General features: G+C 45.4%; 1 protein-coding gene and 1 long non-coding RNA gene across 7 annotated transcripts in view; both read left to right on the forward strand.

Moving 5' to 3' along the window:
• Positions 1–3,382: 3,382 nt before the first annotated feature.
• Positions 3,383–6,044, forward strand: LOC144315152 (uncharacterized). Its single transcript, XR_013380920.1, has 2 exons — positions 3,383–5,150; positions 5,232–6,044. It is a non-coding gene; the product is annotated as an uncharacterized LOC144315152 (long non-coding RNA).
• An 11,140-nt stretch (positions 6,045–17,184) lies between these two features.
• The window catches only part of FHOD3 (formin homology 2 domain containing 3), a 464,855-nt gene continuing 461,463 nt past the window's right edge, over positions 17,185–20,576 (forward strand). For 5 of the 6 annotated variants that reach the window (XM_077900507.1, XM_077900508.1, XM_077900509.1 and 2 more), the window contains exon 1: positions 17,185–17,457. In XM_077900507.1, coding sequence (XP_077756633.1) covers positions 17,293–17,457 — 165 coding nt within the window. In that variant the 5' untranslated portion in view covers positions 17,185–17,292. The remainder of the gene's footprint in view (positions 17,458–20,576) is intronic. The other variant, XM_077900512.1, reaches the window with a different exon arrangement.

The following is a 20,576-nucleotide window of genomic DNA, read 5'->3' on the forward strand; positions in this document are numbered from 1 at the left end:
TGATGTCTGCTTTTATTCAGATTGGCACATGGTTCAGTAGAACTCCATGTTTTGAACAAGGAGAGTTCTCTTGAGGGTAGAGAGAGCTCTTGTGGGCTTTGTGGAGCTCCTACTCTTCCCGTGTGCACTGGCCACACTGGGGGAGGGAATGTTCTGAGGCCTCTGTGCTTTCCATGAGGCAAATGCAGCACAGGGACTAGGTTGCACCCAGCAATCTTCCCCTATGTGTTTTAAGTATGATAACTTTATTTAGATGAGGTTTTTTCTTTTTCTTTCTTTTTTTTTTTTTGTTTTTATTTATTCATTTGAGAGAGAGAGAGAGAGAGCAGAAGCAGAGGGAGAACAGAGAGAGAGAGACAGAAGCAGGCTCCCTGCTCAGCAGGGAGCTCCATCCCAGGACCCTGGGATCATGACTTGAGCCAAAGGCAGACACTTAACCATCTGAACCACTCAGGCGCCCCAGGTGAGGTTTTTTTTTTTCCTATTATAATTCTCTCTTGCTCTTTTTTTCGATCACTACTTTTTTTTTTTTTTTTAGATTAAGTGTAGTTGACAGACAATGTTAGTTTCAGGTGTACAACAGAGTGATTCAACAACCCTGTATGTTATACTGTGCTCACCGCCAGTGTAGCTACCATCTGTCACCGTACAACACTATTACAATATCATTGACTATATTCCCTATGCTGGACCTGTTATCCTAGTGACTTATCTCTTTCCATACTGGAAGTAATTAGGTGAGATCTTTAATGAAGCTCCCTGGGAATACTGAACGTCTGTTTTGCCATTTCTCCACACTGTTATCTTGTCTTTAGAAAGAATCTCTGGGTGCTTTTCTCTTTTCTTTTTTAAGATTTTATTTATTTATTTGACAGAGAGCAGTGGGGAGGGGTAATGGGAAAGAGAGAAGCATACTCCCCACTGACCAGGGAGTCCAACACGGGGCTCAATCTCAGGACCCCAAGTTCATGACCTGAGCTGAAGGCAAACAACCAACAGAGCTACTCAGGTACCCTGAATTGTATTTTTTAAAAAAGAAGATATTATTTTATGGTAGTAAGAACAATTAACATGAAATCTAACCTCTTCACAAATATGTGTACAATAATTATTGTTGACTGTAGGTACAATATTTATATAGAAGATCTCTGAGAACTTACTCATCTTGCTTAACTGAAACTTTATGCCTGTCGATTAGTAACTCCCTATTTCCCCTCCCACCAGCCCCTGGCAAACACCATCACCTCTTAGATTCTGTGAATCTAAACTAGAGAGAACAAACTGATGGTTACCAGAAGAGAGGTGTGGGGGGAGTTGAGTGAAATAGATGAAGGGGATTAAGAGTACACTTATGGTCATGAGCTCTGAGGAGTGTACAGAATCGTTGAATTGCTATATTGTGTAATTGAAACTAATATAACACTGTACGTTAACTATACTGGAATTTAAAAAATTTTTAAAAAATAAGAGAAATGTCTATTCAAGTTCTCAACTCTTTTTAAAATCAGGTTATTAGTTTTTTGTTTTGCTACTGAGTTGTAGGAGTTCCTTATCTATTTTGAAGATTAACCCATTACCAAATATACAGTTTGCAAATATTTTCTTCCATTCTGTAGATTGCCTTTTCACTCTTGATTGTTTCCTTTGCCTTGCAGAAGCTTTTTAATTTGATGTAGTCCCACTTGAACATTTTTTGTTTTGTTGCCTGTGTTTTTGATGTGATATCTGTGAAATCACTGCCAAGACCAGTGTCATGAAGCTTTGCCCCTATGTTTTTTTTCTAGGAGTTTTATAGTTTAAGGTCTTATGTTTAAGTTCTTAATCCATTTTGAGTTGATTTTTGTCTATGGTGTAAGATCAGGGCCCACTTTTATTCTTTTGCATTTAGATACCTACTTTTTCCAACATCTTTGTTGAAGAGACTATCCTTTCCTCATTGTATATCTTGGCACCTGTATTGAACATCAGTTGGCTGTAGGCATGTGGGTTTATTTCTGTGTCTTCTGTCCTGTTCCATCAGCCCATATGTCTGTCTTTATTCCAGTATCCTATTGCTTTAATTACTGTAGCTTTGTAATATATTTTTAATATCAGGATATACTGTGTGGAGCCTCTAGATTTGTTCTCCTTCAGGAGTGATTTGGCTATTTGTGGTCTTTTATGGTTTCATATCAATGATATAATTGCTTTTTTATTTCTGCAAAAAAAAATGCTGTTAGTATTTTTTGATAAAGATTGGATTGAATCTGTAGATTGCTTTGGGTAGTGTGGCATCTTAACAATATTAAGTCTCCTGATCCATCAACATGGGAAACATCCATTTCCATTTGTTTGTGTTTTCTTTTCTTTTGTGTGTGTGTGTGTGTTTGTTTGTGTTTTCTTTAGTGCCTTTCACCATTGTTTTGCATTTTCAATGTACAATCATTCATCTCTTTAATTAAGATTATTCCTAGGGTGCCTGGGTGGCTCAGTCAGTTAAGTGTCTGACTTTTTTTTTTAAATTTTTATTTATTCATGATAGTCAGAGAGAGAGAGAGAGAGAGAGAGAGAGAGAGAGGCAGAGACACAGGCAGAGGGAGAAGCAGGCTACATGCACCAGGAGCCCGACGTGGGATTTGATCCCGGGTCTCCAGGATCGCACCCTGGGCCAAAGGCAGGCGCCAAACCGCTGCGCCACCCAGGGATCCCCTGACTTTCAATTTCAGCTCAGGTCATGATCTCACAGTTGTGAGATTGAGCCCTGCATTGGGTTCCACAGTGAGTATGGAGTCTGGTTGAGATTCTCTCTCTCCCTCTCCCTTTGCGTCCCCCCCCTTGCATGCACACATGCTCACACACACACATACACACACACACACACTCTCTATTTCTCTTTTCTTCTCTCTCTCTAAAAAATATTATTCCTAAGTATTTTATTCTTTTTTAAAAAAGATTTTTAAAAATTATTAGAGAGAGAGAATGAGAGAGAGTGAGAGCCCTGACTCAGGGCTCCATCTCAGGATCCTGGGATCATGACCTGAGCTGCAGAAGCTTACCTGACTGAGCCACTCAGACGCCCCCCTAGTACTTTATTCTTTTTGGTGCTATTGTAAGTAGAATTGTTTTCCTAACTTCCTTTTCAGATTGTTTATTTTTAGAGTATAGAAATGCAGCTATTTTTGTATGTTGACTTTGTATCCTGCAACTTTACTAAATTCACTTACTCTAATTGATTTTTAATGGAATCTTCAGGGTTTTCTCTATATAGTATCATGTGATCTCTAAACAGGGATAATTTTACTTCTGCCTTTACAATTTGGCTGTCTTTTATATTTTTTTATTGCCCAATTGCTCTGGCCAGGCCTTCTAGGACTGTGTTAAATGGAAGTGGCAAGTGTGGGCATCCTTGCTTTGTTCCTGAACTTGGAGGAAAAACTTTCAATTTCACACTATTGAACATGATTTTAGCTGTGGGTTTTTCATATATGGCCTTAACTGTGTTGATACATGTTCCTTCTATTCCTAGATTGTTGAGAGTTCTTATCATGAAAGGGTGTTGCATTTTATTAAATGCTTTTTCTGCATCTATTTAGATAATCATGTGATTTTTAGACTTTATTCTGTTACTATATTGCATTAACAGATTTTTGTATATTGAACCATGTTTCCACTTAAGGGATAAATCCCACTTGGTCATGGTGCATAATCCTTTTAATGTGCTTTTGGATTCATTTTGCCAATATTTTGTTGAGGTATTTTACATCTATATTCATTAGGGATATTGTTCTATAGTTTTCTTTTCTTGTGGTGTCTTTATTTGTCTTGGATAAGAGTAATGCTGGTGGCATAAAATGAGTTTAGAACTCCCTCATCTTCATTTTTTGGGGGCAGTTTGCAAAGAATTGGCTTTAATTCTTTTTAAATATTAAGATTTACCAGTGAAACCATCTAGTCTTGGGTTTTTCTCTGTTGAGAGGGTATTTGATTACTGATTAAATATCTATATTTTTATAGGTCTGTTCAGGCTTTATATTTCTTCATGATTTACTCTCATTAAGGTGTATGTTTCTAGGGATTTATTCACTTCTTCCAGGCTATTCATTTTGTTGGAGTATAGTTGTTAATAGCAGTCTTTGATGATCCATTTTATTTCTGTGCCATTGGTTGTAATCATTCTTCTTTCCTTCTAATTTTATATTTGAGTCTTCTCTATTTTTTCCTTAGTCTAGTGAAGGGTTTTTCAATTTTGTTTATCCTTTCAAAGCCCCAACTCTTAGTTTTGTTGATTTTTTCTAGTGTTTCTCTATTTTCTTTTTTTAAAAGATTTTATGTATTTATTTGGGGGAGGAAAAGAGAGAGCATAAGCAGGGGGAGGGGCAGAGGAAGAGGGACAAGCAGACCCCCCTCTGAGCAGGAAGCTCAACTCAGAGGTCCATCCCAGGACCCTGCGACCATCACCTGAGCCTAAGATAGAGGCTTAACCCACTGAGCCACCCAGGCGCCCGTTTCTCTATTTTCTATTTCATTTATTCTGGTTCTAGTCTGTTATTTCCCCCCATCTGCTAAGTTTGGGCTTTTTTGCTTTTTTTCTAGCTTCTTGGTGTGTAAAGTTAGGAAAGCCATGTTCTTTATTAAACAAATTATTTTGCATTTGATACAAATAAAAACATTATTAGCAAAAAAAGTACCATTCATGATCTGTGGTGGCTCGTGATGCCTCCCCTTGCACTGAATGGTGATTGTGAGGAAAGGAAAAGCCTCAGTTCTATGCTCAGTGAGCATGGTGGTTCATATCAGAGGATCAGCAGACCAGAGTGCTTTGAAGGAGGTCCAAGGGTCAGGGGCACATCTGGGAGTGTGGGGGCTGGTCTGGGGGAGTGCAGAGTGGAAGGGAATGCTCTTCAAAGAAGATCAGAACAGTGCCATCTCCTCTGTGTGACAGAAAGCTGTCCGGACTAAAGCAGAATGTCCACTCCTACTCACAAGCATCTCTGGCCTCCAGGGCCTTTGGCAAAGAAAGAGATGAAAACACCATTTTGTTTTTATTTTTATTTTTTAATTTAATTTTAATTTAATTTTATTATTATTTTTATTTTTGAAAAGACCATTTGGAACCTGCCTCAAACTTGCAACTGCAGCAAGAGAAGTTAAGCCCTGCAAGGCCCACTCCAGTGAGTGCCTTTTGCTCTTTAGAGTGAATCTTGCTGTGCTCAGAAGAAGTCATTGGGACTAATATGCCCCACCTTTCTCAGCTTTTATTTAAGCAGGTGAGAAGTGGTGAGTGGCCAAGGAGAGCACAGGCTGCGAGGATCCAATACATGCAGAGACCCCCACCAGAACTGAACACCAGCAGGCACTCGAATGTTCCCAGGCAGGGCACCTGCTGGGGGCCTGGCAGTGGATAAAACCTTCCCCAGGCAGGCAGAGCTCTGTGCACCTGACATCTCTGAGAATAGCCAAGGCTCCTCTCACTGCAGGGAGAGTTCAGGGCACAACTGGAAGCAGAAAGAAAGCTGGCAGACGCTTTCTAGGCATTCTTTTTGCAATTCACCTGTTTTGTGCTAACAGAATTAAATTCTATGCATCTCACCTTGCAAACTCCCAAAATAAAGTCAGAACAAACCTCATCCTTTATGAGCAAGCTGTTGAACAGTGCTAAGCCTTCTCTGAAAAGTGAGAAAAATCACGAAACTTCATAAATCTGAGAATGAAACATTTGTGTTTCGCATGCCTCAAAGTAATTATGTTGAGTAAGCCACGTCTACCACCTCGTGGCAGCTTTCAGTCACTGCAGATTTTGTTACTTAACGGAGGCTGAAAACTAGTTCACCTTGGATGGGCAAATCCCAAAAGATGGCCAACATTAGCCCGCTTCTCTCCGCCTGGCTTCCTTTAGTGGAAGCTCTGAGAAACTTTTCATTATTGACGTTAGAATCCTCTAAAAGTTAGTTCCTGAATTATTTCTTGGTCAGATTAAGTTTCATACTGATGTGACATCAACCATTCTTTTGGAGTCTCCTGTTTTCTTAGGATCTTTTTAAAAATACTCTGCTTTTGTTGTTGTTGTTTTTAATTTTTTATTTATTTATGATAGTCATACAGAGAGAGAGAGAGAGAGGCAGAGACAGAGGCAGAGGGAGAAGCAGGCTCCATGCACAGGGAGCCCGACGTGGGATTCGATCCCAGGTCTCCAGGATCGCGCCCTGGGCCAAAGGCAGGCGCCAAACCGCTGCGCCACCCAGGGATCCCTGTTGTTTGTTTGTTTTAAAGATTATTTATTTATTCATTCATGAGAGACACACAGAGAGAGGCAACAGACATAGGCAGAGGGAGAAGCAGGCTCCCTGCGAGGAGCCTGATGTGGGACTCCATCCAGGACCCTGGGTCATGACCTGAGCTGAAGGCGGACACTTAACCACTGAGCCACCTGGGTGCTCCTTAAGTACGTTGCTTTGAATTGGCTGTTTGGTCAAGCAGATCTCTGTCTACCTGCCTCTCTCTCTCTCTCTCTTATTTTAATATCTAGAAACTGGGCTCCATAGAAGATCCGGATTTTGTGTGCGTGAAGCTTGAGCAATGTAAAAATCATTCTTAAGAAAACCATAAAAAAAAATAGGCACAAAAAGGGACGTTACCATGCATGTGAAAGGAAAGGGCTTTGGAAGGCATCTGTGCAGATGAGAGGCTTAAGCCCTGTGACTTTTGCAAGGAATCCACCTTTGCCTGGTTTACTTGCAGCTCTCCTTTCCCACTGCAACTGAGCACCACTCTAACTCTCAAGGGCTGCTTTGTTCCTGCTTTTTGTAGTTTACAGGATAAACCACATTTTATTCACTTTCTAAAATAGCCGCGTAAGGACCTGTCCTGGTTTTTCTCTCCCACCTGTGGCTGGAAACAAATTGTGTCATCATCACTCTGAGATATTGACTCGCCCTGGACACTATAGGCTCTGGTTGGGACCAAGAACCCGGATTTCCTTCCCAGCTAGTGTCTGATGTTGCAGGAAGTGTATTGCTATAGACTGAATGCTTTTGTGCCCATCCCCCCCTTTCATGTGTTGAAACTTAACCCCTAATGTGATGGCATTAGGAAGGGAGGCCTTTTGGAAGCATGAGAACAGAGCCTCGTGAATAGGATTGGTGCCCTTATAAAAGAGACCTCAGAGAGCTTTCTTCCCCCATCTGCCCTGTGAGGACACAGCGAGAAGATGGCCATGTATGACCAGCAAGTAAGATCTCACCAGACACCAAACCTGCCAGCACCTTGATCGTTGACTTCTAGCCTCCAAAACTATAAGAAATAAATTTCTGTTGTTTATAGGCCACCCAGTCTGTAATATTTTGTTATAGCAGCCAGAATGGACTAAGACTCATGTGTAGTTATCAAAAAGTGTTACTCTGTCATCTCCTACTGAGGGACAAGGAAATATTACCTCACGTTTATCCACAGTCTGGTAAAATACAGGTTTTTGTTTGTTGTTGTTGGTTTTTTTTTTTTTTTTTTAAGGCTAACTAGGGAGCTAGTTAAAACTTTTTAAGCAGAAAAGATGAAGTCAGCTTATGGAGAAGGATTGGAAATTCGACCCTCTACCCCTGAAGCACAATTGCTTTCCAGTGGCTGAAGTCAGTGCACACTTTTCGTACTCTAAACATTTGGCATACCTCAAAATGGTTTTCACAATGTTAAGTGGATGCCTAGTTGCAGTTATGTATTATAAGTAATTAAAATATGCCCCTATTGAAGGATGTTTCCAGTTTTTAATTTTATAAGTAAGACAGCAATATACTCTGCTTTTAAACATGGCTATTTCTGTATTTACTTATTTATTTTTGCTTCTGCTAAATTAATTCTCTAAAAACCTGAGTGGGATTCCAAGACAATAACTATGAAGATATTGCTAGGTATAGTCATAACGTTTTCCAATAGAAATGTACCAATTTATTTTTATTTTTTAAAAAAGGTTTTATTTACTTATTTGAGAGAGAGAGAGTGCGAGCAAGAGAGCAAGCATAAGGTGGTGGTGGGGTGGGGAGTGGAGGCAAAGGGAGAAGCAGATTCCCCGCTGAGCAGGGAGTCTGGGAGCTGGATCCCAGGACCCCAGGATCATGACCTGAGCAGAAGGCAGACGCTTAACCGACTGAGCCCCCCAGGCGCCCAGAAATGTACTAATTTATAACTGTAGTATTTCAATAGCATGCTGGCCCAGCCATTTCAGGTTCCCTAGTCTTGGGCTCCCAGGTGTATCACATGAAAACTATACTCCGTTGTTTTCCTTGGTGTAGCCTCTTGTGTTTATGGCAACTTGTTCATTCCAAGGAGGCGGCAGGCATAGTCTGAAGAATATCAGCCAGAGTAGCTTCAGGGTTTAGAGAAAGTAGCAGTGTGTCCAGCAATGGGAAGTGGGGAGAATAAGGGAAACTCTGCAGAGTGAGCAAGTAACCCCACCCCTTCCCCCACGCACCCCAGAAAGTGAGGTGAGGAGGCAGAAAGATGCAGGTCCATTTTCAACATATGTAGGGCCCTTGGGCGAAGTTCATATGGGTGCCCATATGCCATATGTCTAAATATTGCAAATTCATAAATCAAACAAAACGTTAAGTAAGATATGTTCTACCAACTTTGACAAAAATACCTTTATAACAACTTAGAAGGACTTAGACGTGAATTTAGTATTCTGACTCCTTGGCACTCTGCACAGGACTAGGATGACATGAAGAGAGCTGGCTGGTTGCCAGCCAGAGCCTATACCCTTTTTCTTCTCAGTCCTGCACCACGAACCCCAGATGTGTGGACGCCTGATCCCATACAGCTAAACCTTGCCTATGCTCCACAACAAACATCTACCCTTTATTTAACCTCTTCTCAGGCCTTGGGGTGCCTCTAGGGAAAAAGCACACACAGGCCTTAGAAATATATTCAGTGTCATTTGGGCAGGGAATTCTGTGATCTCAGGTGCCTGGAGAACAATCTAGAGAGAGAAGAGCCAGGTGGGCATGAACTTGCCCTTTAGGGAGGGGTGGGCAGAGGGAGGCCCTCTAAAGCACAGAGCCTAAGGCAGGGGCTTCTCTTGCTCTGGGCCAAGGGAAGTACTGGTAAGAACTTTTCTGGATAAAGTAAAATACCCCAGAGAATACCCAAAGATACTCAAGGGAAAAGCCATTTGCCTACCAGCTTGGTCTACAGTGGAGCCCACCAAGCAAAGTGTCTTTTCTATACTCTAGAGCTTCCAGGCAGTTTTTATTTATGTTTTATTTTTTAATTTTTATTTATTGATTTTTTTAATGTTTACTTTTTTTTTTTAATTGGAGTTCAATTTGCCAACATAGAGCATAACACCCAGTGCTCATCCTATCAAGTGCCCCTTCAGTGCCTGTCACCCAGTCACCCCCACCCCCCGCCCACCTCCCTTTCCATCACCCCTTGTTTGTTTCCCAGAGTTAGGAGTCTCTCATGTTCTGTCTCCCTTTCTGATATTTCCCACTCATTTTTTATCCATTCCCCCTTATTCCCTTTCACTATTTTTTATATTCCCCATATGAATGAGGCCATATAATGATTGTCCTTCTCCTATTGACTTATTTCACTCAGCATAATACCCTCCAGTTCCATCCACGTCGAAGCAAATGGTGGGTATTTGTTGTTTCTAATGGCTGAGTAATATTCCATTGTATACATAGACCACATCTTCTTTATCCATTCATCTTTCGATGGACACCGAAGCTCCTTCCACAGTTTGGCTATTGTGGACATTGCTGCTATAAACATCGGGGTGCAGGTGTCCCGGCGTTTCACTGCATCTGTATCTTTGGGGTAAATCCCAAGCAGTGCAATTGCTGGGTCATAGGGCAGATCTATTTTTAACTCTTTGAGGAACCTCCACACAGTTTTCCAGAGTGGCTGCACCAGTTCACATTCTGGCAGTTTTTAATATGAACAAGCAGATGAGGATCACAAGAATTTGAGAATGACCTCTGTTACAAAATAAAAAGACTGAAAGTAAGAAGGGGAAAAAAACCCACCTCAAAGAACATATAAACAATGCAATGAAATAAAACTTTAAAGAAGATGTAATAAATAGTATCAGGGAAATCCTGCAAACAAGAATATGATACTTTTAAAAAGGAAAATTAGAGGGACACCTGGCTGGCTCAGCAGTTGAGTGTCTGCCTTCAGGTCGGCATGATCCCAGAGTCACGGGATCGAGTTCAAGTTCCCTGCATGGATCCTGCTTCTCCCTCTGCCCGTGTCTCTGCCTCTCTCCCTGTGTCTCTCATTAATAAATAAATAAAATCTTTTAAAAAAGGAAAATTAGAGAACAAGAAAGATTTCCTGAAAATTAAAAACATGAACACCGTAATTAAAAATTCAGTAAAAGAGAAGGAACATATAGTTAGGGAAATCCCTCAAAATGTGGAACAAAATAAAGAGATTAACAAGTGGGAAAGTTAAGAAAATTAGAGGATCCATTTAGTGGTCCAACATCCAAATAATAGGAGTTCTAGAAAGAGCAAACAGAGAAAACTATGGAGAGAAAGTGATCAAAGACATGAAACAAGAACATTCCCACAAAACAAAGAACCAGATTTCTAGGTGGAAAATACCAAGGAAGTGTCAATAAAATGAATGGAGAAGAACTCATATCAAGGTGACTCATTATGAAACTTCAGTGTATAAGTGAGAAGGTTCCAAGTCTTCCAGATATAGAGAAAAGAAAAGGTTACATAAACTGATAATTTTCTCAAAGTCAACAATGCAGCAATGCCTCAAAATTCTGAGTGAAAGTCATTTTCAACCTAGAATTATAGATCATGTGTGTTAGATTGTTGCAGAGTGGACCACAACAGTTTCTGATATCTAGGCGTTCATTAGGGACATAGCACAAGCTCTTAAGGCTCAAGAGACCCTATAGCTTTTGCTTTTGAATTCTTAGAATGCCATGCTAACACCACCCGTGGGCAGAAGCCAGGTCTACCTTACTGGGTGAGAAGCCACATGGAGGAGAGATGAACCATCTGATGTCCTCTAGACTGACAGCCCACACATATTATTAGATTCAGACAGAGGCTATTATTAGTCCAACCAGCCCCAGTAAAGCTTCCAGCTGACTGCAACTGTGCGAGTGACCCTAGCTGAGCCCAGCCCAAATTGCTAACCCACAGAACTAAGAACAAATAAAATATTGTTTTACACTACTACTTTTGAGCTGGTTTGTTATGAATCAGAGACTAAATAAAAGAGAAATTGGTACCAAGGAATGAAGTGCTACCATAATGAAACCCCCAAATGTGTGATATTGGGTTTGGAACTGGGCAGGAGTGGAGGCTGGAAAGGTGGTGAGGGAATTGCTATTTGAATCGGCAGGTGAGGCATAGGTAACTACTCAGATACCACTTCTCTGATCCAGAGACCTGTGACCTGAACAGACAAGTTTTCTGTCCCTTAGACACCTAATCTATAATGGTGAGACTGGGACAGGATAGACATTGTCATTCAAAAATAAAGGGACTGTGAGACACACAGCAGTCACTGATCCATGGCAATTTTGAACTCCAGACAGGTGCATGCTGCCTGTTTCTCTTGCTCTTGGGGATCAGAGCCCGGTTCTGCTCCCCATGATGGTTCCCAAATTCACTGTTCTCTGGCTCTTAGCTCCACCTTCTGATAGATCCTTTCCTAAACAAAGCATAACACAACAAAACAAAACCCCAGCAAACAAATAAAAAAACAATGGCTTCATGTTTACAGCTGAACAGCTTTCTTAGCCTGCTTCTTACCCACTGCAGGTTGGAGTTCCAGAGATTTCTTTTTATTTCTTTTTATTTTATTTTATTTTATTTATTTATTTATTTATTTTTTAGATTTCTTTTTATTTTGTTTTTTTTTTTATTTTTTATTTATTTATTTTTTTAGATTTCTTTTTATTTTGAATGAGTGCCTTTTTAGACCAAATTTGCTGTGATTTCATCAACACACCTATGTTAAACGCTCTGTGGATTTTCTATGAATCTTATTAGGCTTAACTCCATGTTCCAAACACTAGATCCATAATTCTTTTTCCTGTCTGTCAGGCTGCTATGGAATAACACCCTTAGGAATCTTAGAAGCCCTTTTGCTTAAATGAGAGTATCTACAAGGCACTGCCTTAAATCTCTCTGAGATCTTAACAAAGGGTCTTATTAAAAGATAAGACATTTTAAAATTGATCTTTACCAAAGTCAGTTACTAGCTGGGCAGACTGGAGATGAGAGATATTTTATTTTACAACCCAGCAAGTCTTAGGCCCTCTCTATACGTCCTCTAAATTCTGCTTGCAAACAGAATATCTTATTATATGCAGTTAGAAGCACCTAAAAGATACTTTCAACATAGTATTTAGAGTTCTCTTTAGCTAAGTTCATAGTTTATTAGACACATGTTCTATCTCCCAAATTACTGTAGGCCGTTGAGTAGTCGTTTTGCCAATTGTTTCAGTGCTACCTAACACAGCTAACCATATTCCCAGTCTTTAGTAGTAGTTTTCTTACCATTTTTTCTGAGGCTAGACCTGGCTTCTTCACATGGTAGTCTCAGGTCAACATTCTAAGAGGGAGAAAGCAGAAGTGGTGAAGCTTCTTGATGCCTGGTTTCAGGAGGCACACGAAGTCACTTCTAAACATATTTTATTTGTCCAAGCAAGTCATAAAGTCATCCCCATTCAAGGAGTGGGGAAATAGTACCCACCTCTTTATGGAAGAAGTGAAAAAGTCAGATTGCCAAATGGTGGGAATAAAAGGAATGGGAAGAATTACTGTGGCCATTCTTGCCAGTAAAACAACCACATCGAGACATTCTGTGAGGATACAGAATGACGATATCTTCAGACATAAAAGTTATTAAGAATTTATCTTTTCAGGAAACCACTAGGGTATGTATGGACAAAAATGAAAATATAAGTCAGGAAACAATAAGACAAGTGATGGAACCAGGGGCTTTTATCTGAGGGAGAAGCCAAGGAAATCTCCAGGAAGATAGGGCTCAGAGAACCTCATTCCAAATGAGAGCAGGAGCATGGAGGACACCCAGAAGAATATCTCCAAAAAAGAATATCTTATGAGAAAATACAGCACTGAGAAATTATTTGACAGTATTGAAAGAGGCATTTTCAGAGCTGTTACAAGATATGAGAAGACCTAACCAGCTATTCAAGAAAAAAAATAAGCAAGAGAAAAATATTGAAGCAAATATTAACTTCAGAAAAACGAAAAGTTGTACGAGAAAGGTCATGTAATCATGTGTACTACTTGGCACCAAAGTGATCGATATTGACATAATCATCATTTAAAAAAATCACTGAATAGGAATTTAATTAAAATTATGATAGAACTATAATGGGAAGATGGAGAAAGGGAAATTGTCTGTAATGAAGCTAAAATCCTCATTTAACATGATAGAAAGCCAAAGTATTATCTGAAATTCATAGTTCAACGTATACCAGTGTGCTTACATTATAATGGGTGCCTCTAAAGAAAAAGAAATGGGTGCCTCTGAGAAGCAGGGTGGGATGGAAATGGGGATTATAAAATAGGGAGCTGATTTTTTCGTTACAACTTTTTATTACTCTTGACCTTTTAAATTAAAAGAAAGCATTATATTGCTAAAAAATGATTTCAGAAAATAAGTTGAGGAAAAGACATTGGCTATTAATCAGGAGAAAAAATTATTGCTAAAAGCAGTTTCAAGGGAGTGGTTGGGGGAAAATCCTTAAAAGAATTAATAATAACTTATGTAATTAAAATTCCAAAGGTTTTACTTTAGTGCCAGTCACTATTTGAAGGTTTTAGACTAAAACTGAGTAAGGCAAATTCCAGGTCTGGAAATCTTACAGTTTAGTAGAGCATAGGTAAGCATGTACGAAAAGTGCCACAATAGGAACATGCCAAAAGTAGTCTGAGACCACAGAGGAAGGAGAGACAGTCCTCATTCGGGGTGAAGCTGGAGACAGCTTTCTAGAAGAATGGACCTTGTAAATGAATGGTGAAGGAAGAGGGTTCAGCTGGCCAGCTAGAGAGGGTAGAGCATTCCAGGTTGAGAAGCTCATCTTGAAAAATCCCAGCTTGTTTGGGCAAGGGTAATAAATTCAGTGTGCCCTGAAACAGGGTATGAAGCAGGGAATGACCAGAGATGAACCTGGTTTGTAGACTGGGGGAGATCTTGGAGGTTCTCATGAGTCATGCTAAGGGAGTTAGCATGTAAGGATTTTACCCTAACATGTGACACATTAAATGCACATTTTAGAGTGACCAGTGGTTCTGGGGAAGCCAGTGGAAGATCAAATTTGGGATTGGCACCTGAGGAAGGGAGACCCACTAGAAGACTAGCATAGGAAGTCAGAGCTAGACAGGAGGAAAGAATTGAGAAATATTTTAGAGACTGATTCAGTGACAGGTCATAGTGACCAACTGCAAGACCTAGGAGTCAAAGACGACTCTCGTGCTCACTCATTCATCAGACATCTATCGTGTGCCCTTTCTGGGCCAGGCACTCTGCCAGGGGGAGGGGGGAGTAATATGGTTGGATACAGTATGGTTGCTGCATTAGAGCAGCTTTTAGTTTTGTGGGAACATAGTGATAAATTATCAGTAACTGTAGCTGTGATGCCCATTTTCAAGAGGAGAACAGAGTTCAGAGGGCCTCAGGAAGTAGCTGCCAAGGAGGAGGAAGGAGGAGAGCCCACAGTCCATAAAACTATGGCAGCTGAGGGAAGAGAGTTCGGGAAAGGAGTGGTCCATGGTGACAGATGCTGCCAAGAAAGTGGGCATCAGGGTTGAGGTGTCCCCTGATGAGGCAATTAGGATGGCACTTATGATCTCAGAGCAGCAGGGGGGCGGTTTGCCCATCAGGTGTCTCGGGCAGTGGAACAAAGGTGGTGAGGATGCCCAGAAGTGAATATAGTTCTCCCTTCCAGAGGCTGGTCAGGAAATGAAGGGATAAGCCAGCGAGTGGCAGGCTTCGTAAAAGTGTAGCTTTTAGGATGGAAACTACTTGAGAGTTTCTTTTCCCATCGGGACCAGCTCCCTAACTTGTAGAGCCCAGTGTGCAATGAAGATTTGGGGCCTCTTGCTAAATTACTAAGACTCATAAGACAGCAACAGCAGAGTGTGAAGCCGGCATGGGGCACTTCGAAGTGCAGGGCTCTGTGCGACTGCGCTGGTTGTGTGCCAGGAACCCAACCCTGATTCTCAGGGGAAGGAGCCCGGGGAGGAAGGAAGGGCTGCTTCAGTAACAGAGCCTGGTCCCAGGGCAATTGGGAAGGGAGGGATTCAGGGTCAGGATGGAGGGAGGGCCCTGAGCGAGAGAGAAGATGAGGTTTTGGTCATCTCCTGAAATGTGGGAGATGGAGGATACAGGTAACAGATGGAGAGGAGGTGGTGCTGGGAGGGGAGGACTTCGTCCTGGAAACATGAGTTTCTGGACTGAATAATCTATCGATGGGGGTTGGGTGGGTAAATGGGTCCCTGAGAGTGGTCCTGCCATCAGCAGGCCCTGGCAGATTGGGCAGGGGCGAGCCAGCCTGGAACCTGACAGATAGGTGAGGCCCAGGGAGTGGTGTGGCCAGAAGGCCCCAAGATGATAGGCTGGAATTCATGCTGGGACAATGATGAGAAATGAGGTGGCCAGAAAGACAGGAGGGCTCTCTCAGTGGGGAGGGGGGTGGAGATGAAAGTGGAAGGGTAGGAGCCCCCCGGCAATGGAGTTGAGTTTTGGGGGTTTCGTATTCTGGCCATGAGCGTCTGGTGAAGTTGGCGTAGGGCCTGCTCATTCAAAAAGTTAAGGAGCAAATGTCGGGAGAGTTAGGAGTTCTTCTGGAATGAGCAGAAGTGTTGTTCATGGATCATCATTACTTTAAGACCAGGCATAAGTGTCGGGTGTGTGACAGGGGGAGTCGGTGGAGGGGGAAGGGTAAACGTGCTGGAGAAGGGCCCGCCTGGTGAGGGGCACGCCTGGCTGGCTCATTCCACGGAGCATGCGACGCTTGATCTCGGGGCTGTGGGTTCCATTCCCACGTAGAGATTACTTAAAAATAAAACCTTTAAAAAAACAATAAAGGTGCCAGTGAAGGGGCTAAGCATGGGACAAGGGTTTCTTACTCCCTGAAACCAGAAGAAAGGGAGAGAGATGTTAGAGAGCCGCCTTGTAGACAGACGCAGATGTTCAGAGCGACTGGGTGTTAATCAGCCCAGGCACCTGTGCGAGGTATGCGGAACCGCGAAGGCGCTGAATTCTTATCGGAAACGGAGGGGGTCGCCCTCGGGCAGCGAGGAGAGCGGCGGAGGCGGGGAGGAGTCCGGGTGCCCGCGAGGCGGAGGCCGGCAGGCGGCATCCCTCCCTCCCGCGTCCTTCGCTGGCGGCTGGGTCTCGCTCTTCGCCGCCCCTCCGCAATTCAGCGACCTCTCTGGAAGCGGTCCGCGGCCCCACAGGGTCCAGCTGGGGCTTTTCGGGGCCCTAAGTGGTCAGTAGGCTGAGGGGACACCGAGGGCCAGCTAGCACCCACCAGGTGGCCCCGGTGTGGCGCCCGGCGCTGGGGGTCCTGGCGCAGGGCCTTGCAGTCCCCGGACATCTGCCCTAGCGCCCCCTGGGGTTGTCTGCGAGGAGCTGCCTGGGTTGCCCGGCTCGCCCTCCTCCTTCCAAGCTTCCTTCTCCCCTAGGGAAACCTCCCGGTAACTTGCCGGGGCTCCGGTGGCTGCCAGCACCCCGCTTGCTGCCGGGGCCGGCTCCCTCGCCTGCAGGTGCGCAGCTGGGGCCCGGCGCCGCGGCCTTCAGGTGCAAGGGGTTAAGCCCTCTCCCAGATGGGGAAGCCGGGATGGCCGGAGCTCGCAGGGGTGCCGCTCGGCGGGTGCGCCCCCGGCCAGGCGCGCACGTGCAGCCCGCGGCCCACGCGGCGCCCTCGCTGCGGGACTCAGCCGCCCGGGGATCCCCGCCCCGCCCCGCCCCGCCCCGCCCCCGAGGACTGGCTGCGGAGGCCGCGCGAGCCGCCCGCCCTCTCCCTCTCCAGGCGGCGGGTCCCGCGGGTCCGGGCCGCGGGGACTGGCGCTGGGGGACGGAGGAGGGGAGGAGCCGGGGAAGGAGGGGACACGGGGCCGGGCGGCCCCGCCCCCGCCCCGCCCCCCGCGGCCGGAGCCCGGGCTGCAGCGGGGCGCGCCGGAGCCTGCGAGCCCGCGAGCCAGCGAGCCAGCGAGCGGCGGCCGCGGCCTCCCCTGCTCGCGGCGTGACCCGGCGTCCCGGCCCGCGGCCCCGCCGATCCCGGCGCCCGCGCCCCCAGGGCAGGGATGCATCATGGCCACGCTGGCTTGCCGGGTGCAGTTCTTGGACGACACCGACCCCTTCAACAGCACCAACTTCCCCGAGCCCAGCCGGCCTCCGCTGTTCACGTTCCGCGAGGACCTCGCTCTGGGCACGCAGCTGGCCGGGGTCCACCGGCTGCTGCGGGCGCCGCACAAGGTACGGTCCACGGCCGGGCCGGGCTCCCCGCACGCAGCCGGGGCTGCGGGGCGCGCCGCGGGCGGGCTGGGGCAGGCGCGGCCCCCGGGGGCGGGCGCCCAAGGGCAGACCTCCCCGCCTCCCGCCTCCCGCCTCCCGCCTCCCCGTTAGGCAGAGGGGCCCGGGGCACCCGCCGGCCGGCGCGGGACCCCCCGGGTGTGAGAGGAGGGCGGCCCAGAGCCGGGGCGGGCGGGGCCGAGCAGGTGCCGCGCCGGCCGGCGGGATGGAGAAGGTTCCCGGGCGCCGCGCCGTTAGCTCGGGGGGTGGGCGGGCTGCGGCCCGGACGGCCCTGCGGGTGCTCGGCCCTGGCACCTGGGCCCGCGCTGAGCCGGGCGCGGGAAGGACCCGGCGCCCGAGGACTCCGGTCCAAGCCCCCCAGGCCTCCGGCGCCGCTGCGGGCGGCCGCGCGACCCTCGCGACAAAGCGCGCCTCCCGGGGCACCTCCTCCGCCTCCCCCGCGGGCAGCGCCGGGGACGCCGCGGCGCACGGAGGCAGCGCTCCGAGCAGTCCCTTCTCGGCGGGAGGAGCAGGTGGCCCCGGGAACCCCGGAGGGGCCGGCGCTGCGGGAGGAGGGGCGCGGGCGCGGAGGGGCGGCGCGCGCACAAAGCCCGAGCCTCGCAGCCCGCAAGGAGGGTCCCCCGGGAAGAATGGCTTCTCAGTCCACCCGATAGAGGCTTTTTTTCTTCTTTTCTTCTTCTTCTTTCTTAACCCTTTGCAGGAGGACAGGCATCTTGCAAAGTGTGTGTTGCAAGGCGCCGGCCGTTGAAAGCTGACCATTTAGTTATCCAGGAGAGCCCTTCCTCCTACTTAAACAGATTGCACCTTGAAGAATTAACTTCCCAGCACATTTTCTTTTCTTTCTTTTTCTTCTTTTTCTTTTTCTTTTTCTTTCTTTCTTTTCTTTTTCTTTTTCTTTTTCTTTTTTTTTTTTTTTGCTTAGGGTTCATATCAAAGCTTGGAGATGATTTATTCTTTGAAGATCAACGTTGATAAATATTTGGAAGAGATAACCCTTGATACCAAAAAGACCAAAATTGATTTTTGAAAATTCTTTAGATTTCTGTGGGATGTTCACCTGCCTTGGAAGAGAGGGAGGTTGTATGTGGAAGCTGGTGAACTTTGGCAGCGCTCTTGTTCTCCCTCTATTAGTAGTGTATCAGCGCTTTCCCTCCCTACTTAATTAGTAGTAACCTGTTTTCAGGAATGAGGAATGGGAGCAGTTGGTGCAGAATGGCTAACAGTCACTGTTTGGGGGAGTCTCTCTGGCCATAAAAGCAGGTTGGATTGGGAGATGGAGGGATAGAATGATGTATTGTGAATTCAGCTTATCGGAGTCACTTTTGTAAATTATTTGGGTCTTCTTAATCAGTAGATTGAGTTAAAAGTTTTTGAAGGGCTTCTTTGGCATCATGATATTTTATTCATTATGATCTCTGATTACAGTAATCTTTTGCTGAAACCACAGAAGGCTCATAACTGTGGCCCTATGACCTTGAAGTGGTTTTCTTGGATTTCAAACCATATATATATATAGGTTGACCTTTCAAGCTGGAAACTAGAGTATGTTTTTATGTTTCCCTGGAATAGCCCCATAGTCTTCATCCAGTGTTCCTGGTCTGGTAGGAGGAAATCCTGATGCTCTAGTGTTGGCTTCCTGTACCACCACCCCCTCCCACCCCCAGAAGCCACAGCACTGAAGTTGCATTGGCTTCACAGAACTTTCCGAGGGGTCCCCTATAGAATAAACAGAACCAGAAAGTATCCCATAGAACCCCTTGACTCCTTGTCTTGGCAGCCAGCCAGACTGAGTCTCAGCGTCTTTTGCCCAAAGACCCCTGCAGTATATTCAGATATTTGGCATTGTTTTTCACATCTAGAGCTGAGTGACTGGTGGATTCTATTAGGGTTCTGTAAAGCAGAATTCAGTGCATTTGTGTGCCTATGTGCACATTCATGTTTTAAAATGCTTGGTAGTTTCCTGCAGGTAATCTTAAAATTGGATGATCCTCCTGTGATAGAAAGACCTAACGAGTTTTGATCACTTGGCATATAGGCATACACTCTGTATCACACCATGAGGGATGTGAGTGCACGGTCTCATGGAATACTACCTACCTCTGTGTATGTACCATCCCTATTGTGCAGATGAGGAAACTGAGACAGAAAACGACAAAGTAACCTAGTTTCTCTGCTAGGAGTAGAGAGCTGAGATTCAAGCCAGGCCTGTGTGTCTTGAGTCCCCAGTGCTGCTCTGCTCCCTGGACCAGCTGTGCGGCTGTGGGCAGAAGCAGCACCTCCTGGGGGTTCTCTTCTATTAACCTGGGGGCGCTTACCAAATTACCTTTGTGTGCCAGGTACTTTTTGACCTGGGGCAGTTGGATGTTAAGAGCATGAGTAAGAGCCTTGAGGCAGAATTCCTAGTCTGGTAGGGTTCCTTGAGAGGTGAGAACAAATAGTTACCACCCCACTGTGAATTAGCTGATGGTGAGGGAGTGGGCCAGCTGTCACTCCAGGTCCCTGCCGTGAGTCAGGCTTCCCACACCACAGGGAACAGCTTCTTACGGGTCCCTTTGAGCCTGGCCTTGGCCAGATGGGGAGCTCCTTGGGGGAGGGCAATCTGTGTGATGGACAGGATGGAGAGGCGTGACTGTGGAACTTGCAGACACCCTGGGCGTACCCAGCCATCCTGCACATGCGACTCCCTGGGAGAGTAAACTTTTGTTGCTCGAAGTAGATCGCATGTACAGAAAAGTGTGCAAGGCATAAGTGAGCAGCTGGAGGCATGGTCACCAAGTGAACACACCTGCGCAACCGGCATCTAGAAGGCCCTACGGAGGGTTCTCATTGCGCAGCCCCGCTGCTAGGTTTCTCCTGTGTTGGGAACCTGTGAGTTGGATAATCTCTCAGGCCCTTACCAGCCAAAACTGGGGTCTGTGCATCTTTTCTTAACTTAATGATATATTCATTTTAGATCATGTCTGCTGACTCCTTTAGAAGTTAGTTGTTCATTTAACTAGTATAGTCTTGGACAAAAATGGTATATTTTGCTTATTATGCTTTATCTTTGTTTGTTTATTTTC

Source organism: Canis aureus, chromosome 6 (assembly GCF_053574225.1).
Source record: "Canis aureus isolate CA01 chromosome 6, VMU_Caureus_v.1.0, whole genome shotgun sequence".
NCBI lineage: Eukaryota > Metazoa > Chordata > Mammalia > Carnivora > Canidae > Canis > Canis aureus.